The following is a 21,629-nucleotide window of genomic DNA, read 5'->3' on the forward strand; positions in this document are numbered from 1 at the left end:
CGGGTCCCACACACACTGACTCTCACTGGGGTACGGGTCCCACACACACTGACTCTCACTGGGGTACGGGTCCCACACACACTGACTCTCACTGGGGTACAGGTCTCACACACACTGACTCTCACTGGGGTACGGGTCCCACACACACTGACTCTCACTGGGGTACGGGTCCCACACACACTGACTCTCACTGGGGTACGGGTCCCACACACACTGACTCTCACTGGGGTAGGTGTCCCACACACACTGACTCTCACTGGGGTGCGGGTCCCACACACACTGACTCTCACTGGGGTAGGTGTCCCACACACACTGACTCTCACTGGGGTACGGGTCCCACACACACTGACTCTCACTGGGGTATGGGTTCCACACACACTGACTCTCACTGGGGTACGGGTCCCACACACACTGACTCTCACTGGGGTACGGGTCCCACACACACTGACTCTCACTGGGGTACGGGTCCCACACACACTGACTCTCACTGGGGTACGGGTTCCACACACACTGACTCTCACTGGGGTACGGGTACCACACACACTGACTCTCACTGGGGTACGGGTCCCACACACACTGACTCTCACTGGGGTACGGGTCCCACACACACTGACTCTCACTGGGGTACAGGTCCCACACACACTGACTCTCACTGGGGTACGGGTCCCACACACACTGACTCTCACTGGGGTACGGGTTCCACACACACTGACTCTCACTGGGGTACGGGTTCCACACACACTGACTCTCACTGGGGTACGGGTTCCACACACACTGACTCTCACTGGGGTACGGGTTCCACACACACTGATTCTCACTGGGGTACGGGTTCCACACACACTGACTCTCACTGGGGTACGGGTCCCACACACACTGACTCTCACTGGGGTACGGGTCCCACACACACTGACTCTCACTGGGGTACGGGTCCCACACACACTGACTCTCACTGGGGTACGGGTCCCACACACACTGACTCTCACTGGGGTACGGGTCCCACACACACTGACTCTCACTGGGGTACGGGTCCCACACACACTGACTCTCACTGGGGTACGGGTCCCACACACACTGACTCTCACTGGGGTACGGGTCCCACACACACTGACTCTCATTGGGGTACGGGTTCCACACACACTGACTCTCACTGGGGTACGGGTCCCACACACACTGACTCTCACTGGGGTACGGGTCCCACACACACTGACTCTCACTGGGGTACGGGTCCCACACACACTGACTGTCACTGGGGTACGGGTCCCACACACACTGACTCTCACTGGGGTACGGGTCCCACACACACTGACTGTCACTGGGGTACGGGTCCCACACACACTGACTGTCACTGGGATACGGGTCCCACACACACTGAGTCTCACTGGGGTACGGGTCCCACACACACTGACTCTCACTGGGGTACGGGTCCCACACACACTGACTCTCACTGGGGTACGGGTCCCACACACACTGACTCTCACTGGGGTACGGGTCCCACACACACTGACTCTCACTGGGGTACGGGTCCCACACACACTGACTCTCACTGGGGTACGGGTCCCACACACACTGACTCTCACTGGGGTATGGGTTCCACACACACTGACTCTCACTGGGGTACGGGTCCCACACACACTGACTCTCACTGGGGTACGGGTCCCACACACACTGACTCTCACTGGGGTACGGGTCCCACACACACTGACTGTCACTGGGGTACGGGTCCCACACACACTGACTCTCACTGGGGTACGGGTCCCACACACACTGACTGTCACTGGGGTACGGGTCCCACACACACTGACTGTCACTGGGGTACGGGTCCCACACACACTGACTCTCACTGGGGTACGGGTCCCACACACACTGATTCTCACTGGGGTACGGGTCCCACACACACTGAGTCTCACTGGGGTACGGGTCCCACACACACTGACTCTCACTGGGGTACGGGTCCCACACACACTGACTGTCACTGGGGTACGGGTCCCTCACACACTGACTCTCACTGGGGTACGGGTCCACACACACTGTCTCTCACCGGGGTACAGTTCCACACACACTGTCTCTCACTGGGATACGGATTCCACACACACTGACTCTCACTGGGGTACGGGTTCCACACACACTGACTCTCACTGGGGTACGGGTCCCACACACACTGACTCTCACTGAGGTACGGGTTCCACACTCACTGTCTCTCACTGGGATACGGATTCCACACACACTGACTCTCACTGGGGTACGGGTTCCACACACACTGACTCTCACTGGGGTACGGGTTCCACACACACTGACTCTCACTGGGGTACAGTTCCACACTCACTGACTCTCACTGGGGTACAGTTCCACACTCACTGACTCTCACTGGGGTACAGTTCCACACTCACTGACTCTCACTGGGATACGGATTCCACACACACTGACTCTCACTGGGGTACGGGTCCACACACCCTGTCTCTCACTGGGGTACGGGTTCCACACACACTGACTCTCACTGGGGTACGGGTCCACACACCCTGTCTCTCACTGGGGTACAGTTCCACACTCACTGTCTCTCACTGGGATACGGGTCCCACACACACTGACTCTCACTGGGGTACGGGTCCCACACACACTGACTCTCACTGGGGTACGGGTCCCACACACACTGACTCTCACTGGGGTACGGGTCCCACACACACTGACTCTCACTGGGGTACGGGTCCCACACACACACTGACTCTCACTGGGGTACGGGTCCCACACACACTGACTCTCACTGGGATACAGGTTCCACACACACTGACTCTCACTGGGGTACGGGTCCCACACACACTGACTCTCACTGGGGTACGGGTCCCACACACACTGACTCTCACTGGGGTACGGGTCCCACACACACACACTGACTCTCACTGGGGTACGAGTCCCACACACACACTGACTCTCACTGGGGTACGGGTCCCACACACACTGACTTTCACTGGGGTACGGGTCCCACACACACACACTGACTCTCACTGGGGTACGGGTCCCACACACACACACTGACTCTCACTGGGGTACGGGTTCCACACACACTGACTCTCACTGGGGTACGGGTCCCACACACACTGACTCTCACTGGGGTACGGGTCCCACACACACTGACTCTCACTGGGGTACGGGTCCCACACACACTGACTCTCACTGGGGTACGGGTCCCACACACACTGACTCTCACTGGGGTACGGGTTCCACACACACTGACTCTCACTGGGGTACGGGTCCCACACACACTGACTCTCACTGGGGTACGGGTCCCACACACACTGACTCTCACTGGGGTACGGGTCCCACACACACACACTGACTCTCACTGGGGTACGGGTTCCACACACACTGACTCTCACTGGGGTACGGGTCCCACACACACTGACTCTCACTGGGGTACGGGTCCCACACACACTGACTCTCACTGGGGTACGGGCCCCACACACACTGACTCTCACTGGGGTACGGGTCCCACACACACACACTGACTCTCACTGGGGTACGGGTCCCACACACACACACTGACTCTCCCTGGGGTACGGGTCCCACACACACACACTGACTCTCACTGGGGTACGGGTCCCACACACACACACTGACTCTCACTGGGGTACGGGTCCCACACACACACACTGACTCTCACTGGGGTACGGGTCCCACACACACACACTGACTCTCACTGGGGTACGGGTCCCACACACACACACTGACTCTCACTGGGGTACGGGTCCCACACACACACACTGACTCTCACTGGGGTACGGGTCCCACACACACACACTGACTCTCACTGGGGTCCGGGTCCCACACACACACACTGACTCTCACTGGGGTGCAGGTTTGTCTCCCATCAAACACTCCCGTGGCAGTTACCGCAATCTCGAACCTCACTGATGTCTCTCTGTTCATCTCTTTCTCAGGTCGAAATGCAACATTGTTGGTCTCAGTGACTGGTCTCGTCATCTTCCCAGGCTCATCGATCACTGATTTACTGCTGATCGATCGTGACGGGAGAACCTTGCAGAATGGAATTATCTTGCATCAGACGTTAGCATCTGAGACCTACCTGGTGGAAATTCAGGCGGTGCCGAGAGAGTCTTTCTTTGTCCAGCTCTGGGGACAGGATGGGATGGGGAATGTTTTCCAGAGGCAGTCAAGTACCCTCATCTCAACATCACACTCAACCCTGAAGGTACTGCCTCTCAATGACAGGACAAGACAGACTCGGGAAGGGGCCATACTGGACCTGGTGTTGGGGAATGAGCCCGGCCAGGTGGTTGACGTTTCTGTAGGGGACTACTTTGGGAATAGTGATCACAATTCCGTAAGTTTTAGAATACTCGTGGACAAAGACGAGAGTGGTCCTAAAGGAAGAGTGCTAAATTGGGGGAAGGCCAACTATACCAAAATTCGGCAGGAGCCGGGGAATGTAGATTGGGAGCAGCTGTTTGAAGGTAAATCCACATTTGATGTGTGGGAGGCTTTTAAAGAGAGGTTGATTAGCGTGCGGGAGAGACATGTTCCTGTGAAAATGAAGGGTAGAAATGGCAAGATTAGGGAACCATGGATGACAGGTGAAATTGTGAGACTAGCTGAGAGGAAAAAGGAAGCATACATAAGGTCTAGGAGGCTGAAGAAAGACGAAGCTTTGAAAGAATATCGGGAATGTAGGCGCAATCTGAAACGAGGAATTAAGAGGGCTAAAAGGGGTCATGAAATATCTTTAGCAAACAGGGTCAAGGAAAATCCCAAAGCCTTTTATTCATATATAAGGAGCAAGAGGGTAACTAGAGAAAGGATTGGCCCACTCAAGGACAAAGGAGGAATGTTATGCGTGGAGTCAGAGAAAATGGGTGAGATTCTAAACGAGTACTTTGCATCGGTATTCACCAAGGAGAGGGACATGACGGATGTTGAGGTTAGGGACAGATGTTTGATTACTCTAGGTCAAGTCGGCATAAGGAGGGAGGAAGTGTTGGGTATTCTAAAAGGCATTAAGGTGGACAAGTCCCCAGGTCCGGATGGGATCTATCCCAGGTTTCTGAGGGAAGCGAGAGAGGAAATAGCTGGGGCCTTAACAGATATCTTTGCAGCATCCTTAAACACGGGTGAGGTCCCGGAGGACTGGAGAATTGCTAATGTTGTCCCCTTGTTTAAGAAGGGTAGCAGGGATAATCCAGGTAATTATAGACCGGTGAGCCTGACGTCAGTGGTAGGGAAGCTGCTGGAGAAGATACTGAGGGATAGGATCTATTCCCATTTGGAAGAAAATGGGCTTATCAGTGATAGGCAACATGGTTTTGTGCAGGGAAGGTCATGTCTTACCAACTTAATAGAATTCTTTGAGGAAGTGACAAAGTTGATTGATGAGGGAAGGGCTGTAGATGTCATATACATGGACTTCAGTAAGGCGTTTGATAAGGTTCCCCATGGTAGGCTGATGGAGAAAATGAAGTCGCATGGGGTCCAAGGTGTACTAGCTAGATGGATAAAGAACTGGCTGGGCAACAGGAGACAGAGAGTAGCAGTGGAAGGGAGTTTCTCAAAATGGAGACGTGTGACCAGTGGTGTTCCACAGGGATCCGTGCTGGGACCACTGTTGTTTGTGATATACATAAATGATTTGGAGGAAAGTATAGGTGGTCTGATTAGCAAGTTTGCAGATGACACTAAGATTGGTGGAGTAGCAGATAGTGAAGGGGACTGTCAGAGAATACAGCAGAATATAGATAGACTGGAGAGTTGGGCAGAGAAATGGCAGATGGAGTTCAATCAGGGCAAATGCGAGGTGATGCATTTTGGAAGATCCAATTCAAGAGTGAACTATACAGTAAATGGAAAAGTCCTGGGGAAAATTGATGTACAGAGAGATTTGGGTGTTCAGGTCCATTGTTCCCTGAAGGTGGCAACGCAGGTCAATAGAGTGGTCAAGAAGGCATACGGCATGCTTTCCTTCATCGGACGGGGCATAGAGTACAAGGGTTGGCAGGTCATGTTACAGTTGTATAAGACTTTGGTTCGGCCACACTTGGAATACTGCGTGCAGTTCTGGTCGCCACATTACCAAAAGGATGTGGATGCTTTGGAGAGGGTGCAGAGGATGTTCACCAGGATGTTGCCTGGTATGGAGGGCGCTAGCTATGAAGAGAGGTTGAGTAGATTAGGATTATTTTCATTAGAAAGACGAAGGTTGAGGGGGGACCTGATTGAGGTGTACAAAATCATGAGAGGTAAAGACAGGGTGGATAGCAAGAAGCTTTTTCCCCAGAGTGGGGGATTCAATTACGAGGGGTCACGAGTTCAAAGTGAGAGGGGAAAAGTTTAGGGGGGATATGCGTGGAAAGTTCTTTACGCAGAGGGTGGTGGGTGTCTGGAACGCATTGCCAGCGGAGGTGGTAGACGCGGGCACGATAGCGTCTTTTAAGATGTATCTAGACAGATACATGAATGGGCAGGAAGCAAACAGATACAGACCATTAGAAAATAGGCGACAGGTTTAGATAGAGGATCTGGATCGGCGCAGGCTTGGAGGGCCGAAGGGCCTGTTCCTGTGCTGTAATTTTCTTTGTTATTTGTTCTTTGTACATTGCTCTCGTGCCTCTCACCCCCTCAGGACATCCCAAAGCCCCCTCACAGACAATGAACGACCTTTTTTTGAATTGTGCTCACTGTTGTAATGTCGGAAATGCAGCAGCCATTTTGTGCACAGCAAGATCCCACAAACAGCAATGTGATAATGACCCAGATCATCTGTTTTTTTTTTAGTGATGTTGGTTGAGGGATACATATTGTCCCCAGGACACCGGGGAGAACTCCACCTCCCCCCCCCCCCCCAACCCCTGCTCTCCTTCCAAATAATGGCCGTGGGATCTTTTATCTGAGAGGGCAGACAGGGGCCTCGGTTTAACATCTCATCTGAAAGACCAATGCTCTAGAGGGAGTCTCAGTTTCAAAGATCTCTTTTAAAGAGGGAGTCTCTCCGTCAGGGATCCTGCTTAAAGAGGGAGTCTCTCCATCAGGGATCCTGCTTAAAGAGGGAGTCTCTCCCCCAGGGATCCTGTTTAAAGAGGGAGTCTCTCCCCCAGGGATCCTGTTTAAAGAGGGAGTCTCTCTGCCAGGGATCCTGTTTAAAGAGGGAGTCTCTCCATCAGGGATCCTGTTTAAAGAGGGAGTCTCTCCGTCAGGGACCCTGTTTAAAGAGGGAGTCTCTCCGTCAGGGATCCTGTTTAAAGAGGGAGTCTCTCTGTCAGGGATCCTGTTTAAAGAGGGAGTCTCTCTGTCAGGGATCCTGTTTAAAGAGGGAGTCTCTCCGTCAGGGACCCTGTTTAAAGAGGGAGTCTCTCTGTCAGGGACCCTGTTTAAAGAGGGAGTCTCTCTGTCAGGGACCCTGTTTAAAGAGGGAGTCTCTCTGTCAGGGACCCTGTTTAAAGAGGGAGTCTCTCTGTCAGGGATCCTGTTTAAAGAGGGAGTCTCTCTGTCAGGGATCCTGTTTAAAGAGGGAGTCTCTCCGTCAGGGACCCTGTTTAAAGAGGGAGTCTCTCTGTCAGGGACCCTGTTTAAAGAGGGAGTCTCTCCGTCAGGGATCCTGTTTAAAGAGGGAGTCTCACCATCAGGGATCCTGTATAACGAGGGAGTCTCTCCATCAGGGACCCTGTTTAAAGAGGGAGTCTCTCCGTCAGGGCCCCTGTTTAAAGAGGGAGACTCTCCGTTAGGGACCCGGTTTAAAGAGGGAGTCTCTCCGTCATTGTTTCGTCTTTATATTGTTTCTGGTTCCCACATGGCGGAAAGAATCACACTTTAAACTTGGAAGAGGCAGGAGTCACTCTTGTTTATTACAGCACCATGCTTTTTGCTGTAGAACTTGGTTGAGCTGGTTCTTGTGTAACATATAACAAGACTCACCAGTGCAGCCATGAACGTGGACCCCTACTGGAACACATGCACGTAACAACTCATTCCCAACTAATTGGTTCCTAACACTTTCCAGATAGTATAACAATCTATAACATATATAACATCCCTCTTTCTTTCAAACATAATGTCCCTCTATCAATATAACTGTCAATATAAATACAGAAAATTGTCATCCGACTTGTGGGAATAATCTGAACCCTTTTTAGAGTCTCTTATCAAATATTATTCACAGTGTCACTTGGGTGGGAAGATGTTGTGCCTCCATCTTGTAGGTTTGGCATTCGTTGGTCTCAGTGGTGAGTTGACATGCTGTACAGGCGATGTTGTGTCACTTGCTGATGATGTTGTTCATGTTGTCTCGCTGGATAGCGATGTTTCCGGTGTTGTTGGTGGTCTTTTCCGGTGTTCCAGCTCAGGTGTCGGTCTCTGATATGGATTCTGTTCCTTCTCATTCTTTTACCGGTTTCGCTCTCCAATGTTGTGTGACCTCGGAGTCTCGGCTTCACTCACAGCTTTAGCTGAGCTCCAGGTTTTCGTGATTGGATCCTGTACGTGTCCAGTTTGTCCCTTTCAACAGCTCGGGTAGGGATTTAGCATCCTTGTTGAACTGTTGCTCTCCTCTGACCTGTGCTTCAGTGAGTGGTTGTCTCACTTCCTCCTGGTTGCTTGGCAGAGTTGTCTTATATTTTCTTCCTTTCAACGTCTCTGCAGGTGATTTCATGTCAGCCTTGAGAGGTGTGGATCGGAGTGACAATAAGGCCGGGTTTGGGTCTTCCTTCGTCTCTTAGCATTTCACAAGTGTTCTTTTGACCGTCTGGACGTGTCTTTCTATAAATCTGTGTCCCCGTGGGTAGTGCACTGACGAGGTGATCGTGTTGAACCCACACTGGTCAGCGAATTCCTTAAATTCTCTGGATATAAATTGGGAGCCATTGTCACACATTAACCTTTCGGGAATCCCTTGCTCAGCGAACAGATCTTGTACTGCTGAGGTTATTGTTGTGGATCTCAAGTCTTTCGTCTTCCGGATGAAAGGGAATTTTGAGTCGTAGTCTGCGACGATAAAAACACAGAACAATAGGAGCAGGAGTAGGCCATTCGGCCCTTCGAGCCTGCACCGCCATTCAACACGATCATGGCTGATCATCCAAACTCAGTAACCTGTTCCCACCTTCCCCCCGTATCCCTTGATCCCATTAGCCCCAAGAACTATATCTAACTCTTTATTGAATATATTTAATGATTTGGCCTCAACTGCTTTCTGTGGTAGAGAATTCCACAGGCTCACCACTCTCGGGGTGAAGAAATCTCTCCTTATCTCAGTCCTAAATGACTTACCCCTTATCCTTAGACTGTGACCCCTGGTCCTGGATTCCCCCACCATCAGGAACATCCTTCCTGCATCTAGTCTGTCCAGTCCTGTTAGAATTTTATAGGTTTCTATGAGTTCCCCTCTCATTCTTCTGAACTCCAGCGAATACAAGCCTACTTGACTCAATCTCTCTTCATACATCAGTCCCGCCATCTCAGGAATCAGTCTGGTAAACCTTCACTGCACTCCCTCTATAGCAAGAACATCCTTCCTCAGATAAGGAGACCAAAACTGCACACAATATTCCAGGTGTGGCCTCACCAAGGCCCTGTATAATTGCAGCAAGACACCCCTGCTCCTGTACTCGAATCCTCTCGCTATGAAGGCCAACATACCATTCGCCTTCCTCACTGCCTGCTGCACCTGCATGCTTACTTTCAGCGACTGGTGTACGAGAACACCCAGATCTCGCTGCACCTCCCCCTTTCCCAATCTATCACCGTTCAGGTAATAATCTGCCTTTCTGTTTTTGCCACCAAAGTGGATAACCTCACATTTATCCACATTATACTGCATCTGCCATGTATTTGCCCGATCACCCAACCTGTCCAAATCACACTGGAGCTTCTCTGCATCCTCCTCACAGCTCACATTCCCACCCAGCTTTGTGTCGTCTGCAAACCTGGATATATTACGTTCAGTCCCCTCATCTATCTCGTGACTATATATCGTGAATAGCTGGGGTCCTAGCACCGATCCCTGCGGTACCCCACTGGACGATGAGATAGCGTTCTTGATTATGTGTGAATAAATCGACTCTGTTGTGAGTTTCTGTACTTCTGGCATACATTGCATGTAGGCCACCATGTTTTCGATACCTTTGTCTATGCCTATCGAGGACACAGCTGATCTGGCTCTGAGCTTACACTTCTCCATTCCCATGTGGCCTTCGTGTATCTTTTGGAGGAGTTCTCCCTGTATTGTTTTGGGAATGATTATTCTGGATCCAGCCTGTGGAACACCATCTTCCAGTGAGATGCCACCTCTGATAGACCAGTACTGCTGTATTGTTGGCTGTGTGTGTTACGTCCCTATTAGGCCATCCCTGGATCACTTGCTGAGACAGCGTCTGTAACTCCTCGTCTTTGCTGGTCTCATCTCTCATTTGACTCAGTCTCGGTGGGGTTGCGTTCACTTGGTGATGAATCTTTATGCCTAGATCTTCTATCTTGTGTTTCTCCTGTGGTGACGACCGAGTGCGAACTCGTAACTCTGACGCCTCAAGAGTAACCTCTGCAGTCTTGCGGGTGCTTCACATCGGTTTTTCTTGTAGATCTGCTCCAGTGGATGGTGATCACTCTCCATTGTGAGTGTGTTGAAAATCCTGTCAATGTGACTCTGACACCCGCTGGTACTCGACATCTTCTTCCATCCGCTCCCGCGGGTTCGCCGTGCGTTCCGACGTGTGCGGGACAAAGGAGCTCATGTATTGCGAGCTTGTCTCCTGTCCGATTAGGGCTTTCTGTACTTCAGGATGTGCAGGACCCCAAATGAGCCGATCGATCAGCTGTTCATCTGTGTCCTTACATTTACATTTTCTGGTTGCATTTTTCAATCTTGCTACAAAATTGTCAATAGGCTCACCTAGTTCCTGTCGGAGGCCTTGAAATTCATATGGGTATAGCCTATGATTTGATTTTAGCTGGAGATGGGTACTGAATCTTTCAGAAATGTTGTCTGGGTTTTTGCTTTCCTTCTTCGCTTAGCTCCCAGCTGTTAAATAAATGTAATACTTTATTGCCTTCCCACAGAAGGATATAGCTGACCCTCTCCTCTTCACTAGTGCCTTTTAGGAAACTACTGAATGCCAAATTGTACTTTTGTTTAAACTTCTCAAATGCCTCTACGACGTCATCAGCTCCCCAATTCTTGATGGGCTGTAGCAGTGCATTCATTCTTGACCCGGCTGAAATTTCGACCTTTCTTCATAGAATTTTCACATGAGTCACTGAGTTTTTCTGTCTCTGTCTCTCTGTCACTAATTTGGGTCACTTTTCTCAATCTGATGCTTTAAAAAATGTTCCAGGTTTACTCACAGACACTCGCTACCACCATATTTCATCTTTATGTGGATTTGGGTTCCCAGATGTTGGAAAGAATCACACTTCAAACTTGGATGAGGCTGGAGTCAGTCTTGTTTATTTCAGCACCATGCTTTGTGCTGTAGAACCTGATTCCACTGGTTCTAGTGTTACATATAACATGACTTCCCAGTGCAGCCATGAATGCGGCCCCCTATTGGAACACTTACAGAAAACAACTAGTTCCAAGCTAATTAGTTCCTAACACTTTACAGATAGTTGAACAATATATAACATATATAACAGTCAGGGACCCTGTTTAAAGGGGAGTCTCTCCATCAGGGACACCAATTTTACAGGGAGTCTCACTCTCTATCTCTCTGTCTCTTTCTCTCTCTCACTCTGTCTCTCCCTATCTCCCTCTCCATGTGTGTGTCTCTCTCTCTGTCTCTGCCTCTCACTCTGTCTCTCTCTGCCTCTCTGTCTCTGCGTCTCTCACTCTCTCTCTCTCTCTCTCTCTCTGTCTCTCTCTCTCTCTTTCTCTCTCTGTCTCTTTCTCTCTCTCTGTATATCTCTCTCTCTCTCTTTGTCTCTCTTTCGCTCTGTTTCTCTCTCTGTCTCTCTCTCTCTCTGTCTCTCTTTTTGTCTCTCTCTTTCTCTGTCTCTCTCTTTCTCTGTCTCTCTGTCTATCTCTCTCTCTGTCTCTCTCTATCTCTCTCTCTGTCTCTCTCTCTCGATCTGTCTTGTCTCTCGCAGTCTCTCTCTCTCTCTCTGTCTCATCTTTTTCTGTCTCTCTCTGTCTCTCTTTGTCCCTCTCTGTCCCTCTCTGTCTCTCTATCTCTCTCTCTGTTTCTCCCTCTCTCACTGTCTCTCTCTGCCTCTCTCTCTCTTTCTCTCTGTCCCTCTGCTATCTCTGTCTCTGTCCCTCTCTGACTCTCTCTCTGTCTCTCTCTGTCTCTGTCTCTCCCTCTCTCACTGTCTCTCACTGCCTCTCTCTCTCTTTTTCTCTGTCCCTCCGCTCTCTCTGTCTCTGTCCCTCTCTGTCTCTCTCTCTCTCTCTCTCTCTGTCCCTCTCTGTCTCTGTCTCTCTCTGTCTCTCTCTCTGTCTCTCACTCTGTCCCTCTCTGTCTCTGTCTCTCTCTGTCTCTCTCTCTGTCTCTCTCTCTGTCTGTCTCTCTCTGGCTCTGCCTGTCTCTCTCTTTCTCTCCCTCCGCTCTCTCTCTCAGGGTCCTGATTATAGTGCGGGTGACAGCATAGGGAAGTATGAACCAGAGAGGGATATGAAGGTTAAAGGTCAGCTGCCTGATTGTCTGATTGCATCTCCATCCAGGTAGAGGACAATGAAATGGTCCAATCAGGACAAGAATTCAAAGTTTCATTTCAGCTGACAACAGTCAGTTCGCTTTCAACTTACAACCTGATTGTCAGGGACGACCATAACTGCAGTCAACAAATCACCCCATCCAGGTGAGAACAGATCACAGGTACAGTACGGGGGGTTAGATACAGAGTAAAACTCCCTCTACACTGTCCCCCATCAAACACTCCCCAGGACAGGTACAGTACGGGGGTTAGATACAGAGTAAACCTCCCTCTACACTGTCCCCATCAAACACTCCCCAGGACAGGTACAGTACGGGGGTTAGATACAGAGTAAAGCTCCCTCTACACTGTCCCCCATCAAACACTCCCAGGACAGGGACAGCACGGAGGTTAGATACAGAGTAAAGCTCCCTCTACACTGTCCCCCATCAAACACTCCCCAGGACAGGTACAGTACGGGGGTTAGATACAGAGTAAAGCTCCCTCTACACTGTCCCCATCAAACACTCCCAGGACAGGGACAGCACAGGGGTTAGAAAAAAAAACGGGGGTTAGATACAGAGTAAAAGACAATGGGCTGAATGGCCTGTTTCTGTGTTGTTGATTGTTTCTCTCCATGTTTCCCAGGGTGACTCTCAGGAGGAATGAGACTGTCAAGGGCATGGCCTATTTCTTCATTCCCAATACAACAGCTGCAGGAACGACGATTACAATCACCATTGAAGTTTCCTCGACAGACACCACCGACTTCAATTATTGCATTCTCCGCCTCACCGTCATGGACAATGTAGTGAGTGACGGAGAGAGCTCCCCAGCTGCACCCACATTAGCACCTCACGGCAGTGCGGGGGAGGGGGTCTCCGGGGGTGTCTGAGGGTCCGGAGGGCTCACCTCAACCTCTCACAGCAGCTGCAGAATGAGCTGCCCGGGAGTGTGTGGAGGGTCAGTACTGAGGGAGTGCGACACTGTCGGAGGGTCAGTACTGAGGGAGTGCCGCATTGTCGGACGGTCAGTACTGAGGGAGCGCAGCACTGTCGGAGGGTCAGTACTGAGGGAGTGCTGCACTGTCGGAGGGTCAGTACTGAGGGAGTGCTGCACTGTCGGACGGTCAGTACTGAGGGAGTGCTGCACTGTCGGACGGTCAGTACTGAGGGAGTGCTGCACTGTCGGAGGGTCAGTACTGAGGGAGTGCTGCACTGTCAGAGTGTCAGTATTGAGGGAGTGCTGCATTGTTGGAGGGTCAGTACTGAGGGAGTGCTGCACTGTCGGAGGGTCAGTACTGAGGGAGCGCTGCACTGTCGGACGGTCAGTACTGAGGGAGTGCTGCACTGTCGGAGGGTCAGTACTGAGGGAGTGCTGCACTGTCGGAGGGTCAGTACTGAGGGAGTGCTGCACTGTCGGAGGGTCAGTACTGAGGGAGCGCTGCACTGTCGGAAGGTCAGTAGTGAGGGAGTACTGCACTGTTGCCGTCACAGTCGGGCACGGACCGCGGGTCTGAGTTTGTGATTGGTGGGTGCCGGGGTTTGATCTTTATCTGGGTCTCACCAGGGCGTGGGTTCCCTTCTCTTCCGCCTTCCCCAGTCTGACATCTCTGCCCACAGGTCCTGGACGACAGCTCTCCGACCTGCGCCATCACCCAGCTGGTCCAAGACTGCCCGCCTCACCCTGGCGCCAACTGTAGCCAGGGGAGCTGGTGGGTGGAGGCTGTGTTTTCCGACTCGGGAACGGGCATCTACCAGATATTCATGCGCCCTGACAGCAGCAGCCTGGTGACGTACACGCTGGAGAGCAACAGGACCCTCGTTAATTACACCAACTCCTGCTGCTTCCCTGACGTGGAACTGCTCGCCGTCGATGGAGTTGGTAACACCGGGAAGTGTGTGGTGAGAGCGTCTCCCGCACCCCAGACGTCTCCCGCACCCCAGACGTCTCCCGCACCCCAGACGTCCCCAACAGCCGGAGGCCAAAACTGGAACCATCCCCGTGTCGCCACGGTGTTGACTTCATGTCTGACCATCTGTCTCCTAAACTATCACCGATAGAAACTTCTTGATTGTTCATTGGCTGCTGAAATGTTTCTGGGTGGCTGGCTGTAGGTCTTGGGGCGATTGGGTGTCTTTCGGGTTGTTAGCACCAGTGAGATTCGAGGTGTCTGCTCTGGGTGGCTCAGAAACAATTGCTAAAACCGGACAGAATGTTACTGAGAGCTTCAAACCTGTCCCAGCTCCGTAAGAGCGTCTGGGGGCCTGGGTCAAGCAATCTCAATCCAATCACGTGGGTCCACAGCAAATGGCGGTGTCCAGACCAGCCCGTATCTCTGGGACCCGTACCCCAGGGAGAGTCAGTGTGTGTGGGACCCGTACCCCAGTGATAGTCAGTGTGTGTGGAACCCGTACCCCGGGGAGAGTCAGTGTGTGTGGGACCCGTACCCCAGTGAGAGTCAGTGTGTGTGGGACCCGTACCCCAGTGAGAGTCAGTGTGTGTGGAACCCGTACCCCAGTGAGAGTCAGTGTGTGTGGGACCTGTACCCCAGTGAGAGTCAGTGTGTGTGGCCCCCGTACCCCAGTGAGAGTCAGTGTGTGTGGAACCCGTACCCCAGTGAGAGTCAGTGTGTGTGGGACCGGTACCCCAGTGAGAGTCAGTGTGTGTGGGACCCGTACCCCAGTGAGAGTCAGTGTGTGTGGAACCCGTACCCCAGTGAGAGTCAGTGTGTGTGGGACCTGTACCCCAGTGAGAGTCAGTGTGTGTGGGACCCGTACCCCAGTGAGAGTCAGTGTGTGTGGAAAAGGTTGGGAGTGGGGTCAGGGTCACCAGAAAGAACCAGAAGGGGCATGCGTCACAGGAAAGGATTGTAAAGGTGGACAGGATCTTCAATCTTGTACAGATGCCTGCTGTGCATGAACCTATCGCAATATTTATGGAAGTGTGAATAAACAGTATCTGTTGCATCAACTTGTGTCAGACTTCTGTGATAAATCATCTTCATAAAAAAATCTGCAACAAGTCCCAGCCACCCATGTCCTGTCCAAGCAATCATCTCGTGCATCTCCAATCATTCCCTCCTGCAACTTTCCTATTGCCGACATCACTCGAATGGGCTGAGTTACTTGGCAGAGGCCATTCAGTCCCTCTCGCGCCTGTTATACAGGAACAGGAGGAGGCCCATTCAGCCCCTCTCGAGCCTGTTACACAGGAACAGGAGGAGGCCCATTCAGCCCCTCTCGAGCCTGTTTCACAGGAACAGGAGGAGGCCCATTCAGCCCCTCTCGAGCCTGTTTCACAGGAACAGGAGGAGGCCCATTCAGCCCCTCTCGAGCCTGTTACACAGGAACAGGAGGAGGCCCATTCAGCCCCTCTCGCGCCTGTTACACAGGAACAGGAGGAGGCCCATTCAGCCCCTCTCCAGCCTGTTACACAGGAACAGGAGGAGGCCCGTTCAGCCCCTCTCGCGCCAGTTACACAGGAACAGGAGGAGGCCCATTCAGTCCCCTCTCCAGCCTGTTACACAGGAACAGGAGGAGGCCCATTCGGCCCCTCTCCAGCCTGTTACACAGGAACAGGAGGACGCCCATCCGGCCCCCATTCGAGCCTTTTACACAGGAACAGGAGGAGGCCCATTCAGCCCCTCTCAAGCCTGTTGTGATCCCGTCTGACCTGCATCCGAACTCGGTCAGTGTGTTTCCTAACTTCCTAACTTCCCCCCTGCGTGACTGGCCTCTGATTTTAAGGCTATGCCCCCCTCCTTGTCCGAGACTCCCCCACCAGGCACCTCCCTCCCGACCGTTTCAGTTCCTTTCAAAACACTAAAAAAGAACCTCAATCAAATCACTCGTTAACCTTCGATATTTCAGGGAATGCAGTCCTGGTGTGTGGAATCTCTCCTGGTAATGTAACCCTTGGAGTTGGGTACAGTTTCTGGTAAATCTCCACTGTGTTCTCTCAGTGTAACATCAATTGATGGCGTGCAGAACTGCAAGCAAAACGAAGTCACTCACAGAAACCAAGAGATAGTTTGCTTCTAAATTGGTGGCAAAGATATGAAAAGGTTATCAAAGCCACTTCCTGTTTCAACAGCTGAAGACAGACTTCAACCTCACGTTGAGATCATCAATAATCTCACACAGTCTGAGGCAAAGGTGTGAGGTTGGAAAATGTAAGAGAGAAATTGGGTCAAATCATGAGTTGGTGATTCAGTGAGAAAGGGATTTTTGAAAAGCCACTTGGTTCGAGGAAGTACAGAGGGAGGGAGAAGGTGTCCCGCACTTTTAAGCTTTGTCTTCATGCGGGCCAATCCCGAGATACTCCGAGCCATCCAATCACATTCCACCCTTTGTGAACTTCCAACCTCTGCTGAGCCCCAGTTGAAGGAGGAGAGAGAGAGAGAGAGAGAGAGAGATGCGGAGAGGTTTAGGGAGGGAATTCCAGAGCTTAGGGCCCCCCAGGCAGCTGAAGGCACGGCCGCCAACGGTGGAGCGATGGGAATCGGGGGATGGGCAAGAGGCCGGATTTGGAGGTGAGCGCGGAGATCTCGGAGGGTTGTAGGGGCTGGAGGAGGTTACAGAGATAGGGAGGGATGTAGGGGCTGGAGGAGGTTACAGAGATAGGGAGGGTTGTCGGTGCTGGAGGAGGTAACAGAGATAGGGAGGGTTGTCGGGGCTGGAGGAGTTTACAGGGAAAGGGAGGATTGCAGGGGATGGACGAGGTTACAGAGAAAGGGAGTGATGTAGGGGATGGAGAAGGTTACAGGGATAAGGAGGGCTGTCGGTGATGGAGGCGGTTACAGGGATAGGGAGGGTTGTAGGGGATGGAGGAGGTGACAGGGATAGGGAGGGATGTAGGGCACGGAGGAGGTTACAGGGATAGGGAGGAAAGTTGGGGATGGAGGAGGTGACAGAGATAATTAGGGCTGTAGGGGATGGAGGAGGTACGAGGGTAGGGAGGGTTTCAGGGGATGGAGGAGGTTACAGAAAAAGGGAGGGTTGTAGGGGCTGGAGGAGGTTACAGAGAAATGGAGGGATGTAGGGGATGGAGGAGGTTACAGGGATAGTGAGCGTTGTAGGGGATGGATGACGTGACAGAGAAAGGGAGGGATGTAGGGGATGGAGGAGGAAACAGAGATAAGGAGGGTCGTAGGTGATGGATGGAGGTTACAGGGATAGAGAGAGTTGTAGGTGATGGAGAAGGTTACAGAGATAGGGAGGGTTGTGGTGGATGGAGGAGGTTACAGAGATAGAGAGGGATGTCGGGGATGGAGGATGTTACACGGATAGGGAGGGATGTCGGTGATGGAGGAGGTTACAGAGATAAGGAGGGTTGTAGGGGATGGAGGAGGTTACAGAGAAAGGGAGGGATGTAGGCGATGGAGGGGTTTACAGAGATAGGGAGGGTTGTAGGGGATGGAGGAGTAACAGAGATAGGGAGGGTTGCAGGTGATGGAGGAGGTTCCAGGGATAGGTAGGGTTGTAGTGCATGGAGGAGGTGACAGAGATAGGGAGGGTTGTAGGGGATGGAGGTGGTTACAGAGATAGAGAGGGATGTCGGGGATGGAGGATGTTACACGGATAGGGAGGGATGTCGGTGATGGAGGAGGTTACAGAGATAAGGAGGGTTGTAGGGGATGGAGGAGGTTACAGGGATAGGGAGGGTTGCACGGGATGGAGGAGGTTACAGAGAAAGGGAGGGATGTAGGCGATGGAGGGGTTTACAGAGATAGGGAGGGTTGTAGGGGATGGAGGAGTAACAGAGATAGGGAGGGTTGCAGGTGATGGAGGAGGTTCCAGGGATAGGTAGGGTTGTAGTGCATGGAGGAGGTGACAGAGATAGGGAGGGTTGTAGGGGATGGAGGTGGTTACAGAGATGGGGAGGGTTGTAGGGGCTGGAGGAGGTTACAGAGATAGGGAGGGTTGTAGGTGCTGGAGGAGGTAACAGAGATAGGGAGGGTTGTCGGGGCTGGAGGAGTTTACAGGGAAAGGGAGGGTTGCAGGGGATGGAGAAGGTTACAGGGATAAGGAGGGTTGTCGGTGATGGAGGCGGTTACAGGGATAGGGAGGGTTGTAGGGGATGGAGGAGGTGACAGGGATAGGGAGGGATGTAGGGCACGGAGGAGGTTACAGGCATAGGGAGGAAAGTTGGGGATGGAGGAGGTGACAGGGATAATTAGGGCTGTAGGGGATGGAGGAGGTACGAGGGTAGGGAGGGTTTCAGGGGATGGAGGAGGTTACAGAAAAAGGGAGGGTTGCAGGGGCTGGAGGAGGTTACAGAGAAAGGGAGGGATGTAGGGGATGGAGGAGTTTACAGAGATAAGGAGGGTTGTAGGTGATGGAGGAGTTTACAGAGATAGGGAGGGTTGTCGGGGCTGGAGCAGGTTACAGGGATAGGGAGGGTTGTCGGGGCTAGAGGAGGTTACAGAGATAGGGAGGGTTGTAGGGGATGCAGGAGGTTACAGATAAAGGGAGGGATGTAGGGCATGGAGGAGATTACAGAGATAGGGAGGGTTGTCGGGACTGGAGGAGGTTACAGAGATAAGGAGGGTTGCAGGTGATGGAGGAGGTTAGAGAGTTAGGGAGGGTTGTCGGGGATGGAGCAGGTTTCAGAGATAGGCAGGGATGTAGGGCATGGCGGAGGTTACAGAGAAAAGGAGGGTTGTAGGTGATGGAGGAGGTTACAGAGATAGGGAGGGTTGTAGGGGCTGGAGGAGGTTACAGAGAAAAGGAGGGTTGTAGGTGATGGAGGAGGTTACAGAGATAGGGAGGGTTGTAGGGGCTGGAAGAGGTTACAGGGATAGGGAGGGTTGTACGGGATGGAGGAGGTTACAGAGAAAGGGAGGGATGTAGGCGATGGAGGAGGTTACAGTGATAGGGAGGGATGTAGGGGATGGAGGAGGTTACAGAGATAGAGAGGGATGTAGGGGATGGAGGAGGATACTGGCAAAGGGAGGGATGTAGGGCATGGAGGAGGTAACAGAGATAGGGAGGGTTGTCGGGGCTGGAGCAGGTTACAGGGATAGGGAGGGTTGTCGGGGCTAGAGGAGGTTACAGAGATAGGGAGGGTTGTAGGGGATGCAGGAGGTTACAGATAAAGGGAGGGATGTAGGGCATGGAGGAGATTACAGAGATAGGGAGGGTTGTCGGGGCTGGAGGAGGTTACAGAGATAAGGAGGGTTGTAGGTGATGGAGGAGGTTACAGAGATAGGGAGGGTTGTAGGGGCTGGAAGAGGTTACAGGGATAGGGAGGGTTGTACGGGATGGAGGAGGTTACAGTGATAGGGAGGGATGTAGGGGATGGAGGTGGTTACAGAGATAGAGAGGGATGTAGGGGATGGAGGAGGTTACAGAGATAAGGAGGGTTGTTGGTGATGGAGGAGATTACTGGGAAAGGGAGGGATGTAGGGGATGGAGGAGGATACAGAGACAGGGAGGGATGCAGGGCATGGAGGATGTTACAGAGATAAGGAGGGTTGTAGGTGATGGAGGATGTTACAGAGATAGGGAGGGTTGTAGGTCATGGAGGAGGTTACAGAGATAGGCAGGGTTGTAGGTGATGGAGGAGGTTACAGGGACAGGGAGCGTTGTAGGGGATGGATGACGTGACAGAGAAAGGGAGGGATGTAGGGGATGGAGGAGGAAACAGAGATCAGGAGGGTCGTAGGTGATGGAGGAGGTTACAGGGATAGGGAGAGTTGTAGGTGATGGAGAAGGTTACAGAGATAGGGAGGGTTGTGGTGGATGGAGGAGGTTACAGAGATAGGGAGGGATGTAGCGGATGGAGGAGGTTACAGAGATAGAGAGGGATGTCGGGGATGGAGGATGTTACAGGGATAGGGAGGGTTGTCGGTGATGGAGGAGGTTACAGAGATAGGGAGGGTTGTCGGGGATGGAGGAGGTTACAGAGATAAGGAGGGTTGTAGGGGATGGAGGATGTTACAGGGATGGAGGGCTGTAGGGGATGGAGGAGGTTACAGGGATAAGGAGGGTTGCAGGGGATGGAGGAGGTTACAGAGAAAGGGAGGGATGTAGGGGATGGAGGGGTTTCCAGAGATAGGGAGGGTTGTAGGGGATGGAGGAGTAACAGAGATAGGGAGGGTTGTAGGGGATGGAGGAGGTTCCAGGGATAGGTATGGTTGTAGTGGATGGAGGAGGTGACAGAGATAGGGAGGGTTGTAGGGGATGGAGGTGGTTACAGAGATGGGGAGGGTTGTAGGGGCTGGAGGAGGTTACAGAGATAGGGAGGGTTGTAGGTGCTGGAGGAGGTAACAGAGATAGGGAGGGTTGTCGGGGCTGGAGGAGTTTACAGGGATAGGGAGGGTTGCAGGGGATGGAGGAGGTTACAGAGAAAGGGAGTGATGTAGGGGATGGAGAAGGTTACAGGGATAAGGAGCGTTGTCGGTGATGGAGGCGGTTACAGGGATAGGGAGGGTTGTAGGGGATGGAGGAGGTGACAGGGATAGGGAGGGATGTAGGGCACGGAGGAGGTTACAGGGAAAGGGAGGAAAGTTGGGGATGGAGGAGGTAACAGAGATAGGGAGGGTTTCAGGGGATGGAGGAGGTTACAGAGAAAGGGAGTGTTGTCGGGGCTGGAGGAGGTTACTGGGAAAGGGAGGGATGTTGGGCATGGAGGAGGTTACAGAGATAGGGAGGATTGCAGGTGATGGAGGAGGTTACAGAGATAGGGATGGTTGTAGGGGATGGAGGAGGATCAGAGACAGGCAGGGATGTAGGGGATGGAGGAGGTTACAGGGATATGGAGGGACAATGGGGATGGAGGATATTACAGAGATAGGGAGGGTTGTTGGGGATGGAGGAAGTTTCAGAGATAGGGAGGGATGTCGGGCATCGAGGAGGTTACAGAGATAGGGAGGGCTGTAGGGGATGGAGGAGGTTACAGAGATAGCGAGGGATGTAGTGGATGGAGGAGATTACAGGGAGTGGGAGGGATGTAGGGGATGGAGGAGTTCCAAAGATAGGGAGGGTTGTAGGGGATGGAGGAGG

At 52.4% G+C, this 21,629-nt stretch overlaps 1 protein-coding gene across 1 annotated transcript in view; it reads left to right on the forward strand.

The window, feature by feature from the left end:
* The window catches only part of LOC137352783 (von Willebrand factor A domain-containing protein 7-like), an 88,952-nt gene extending 73,390 nt beyond the window's left edge, over positions 1-15,562 (forward strand). The window contains exons 14-17 of the mRNA XM_068018602.1: positions 3,933-4,204; positions 12,650-12,786; positions 13,270-13,432; positions 14,244-15,562. Of these exons, the coding sequence (XP_067874703.1) occupies positions 3,933-4,204; positions 12,650-12,786; positions 13,270-13,432; positions 14,244-14,684 (1,013 nt within the window). The 3' untranslated portion in view covers positions 14,685-15,562. The remainder of the gene's footprint in view (positions 1-3,932; positions 4,205-12,649; positions 12,787-13,269; positions 13,433-14,243) is intronic.
* The last annotated feature ends 6,067 nt before the right edge of the window (positions 15,563-21,629 follow it).

Source organism: Heterodontus francisci, chromosome 39, assembly GCF_036365525.1.
Source record: "Heterodontus francisci isolate sHetFra1 chromosome 39, sHetFra1.hap1, whole genome shotgun sequence".
In the NCBI taxonomy this organism is placed as follows: Eukaryota; Metazoa; Chordata; class Chondrichthyes; order Heterodontiformes; family Heterodontidae; genus Heterodontus; species Heterodontus francisci.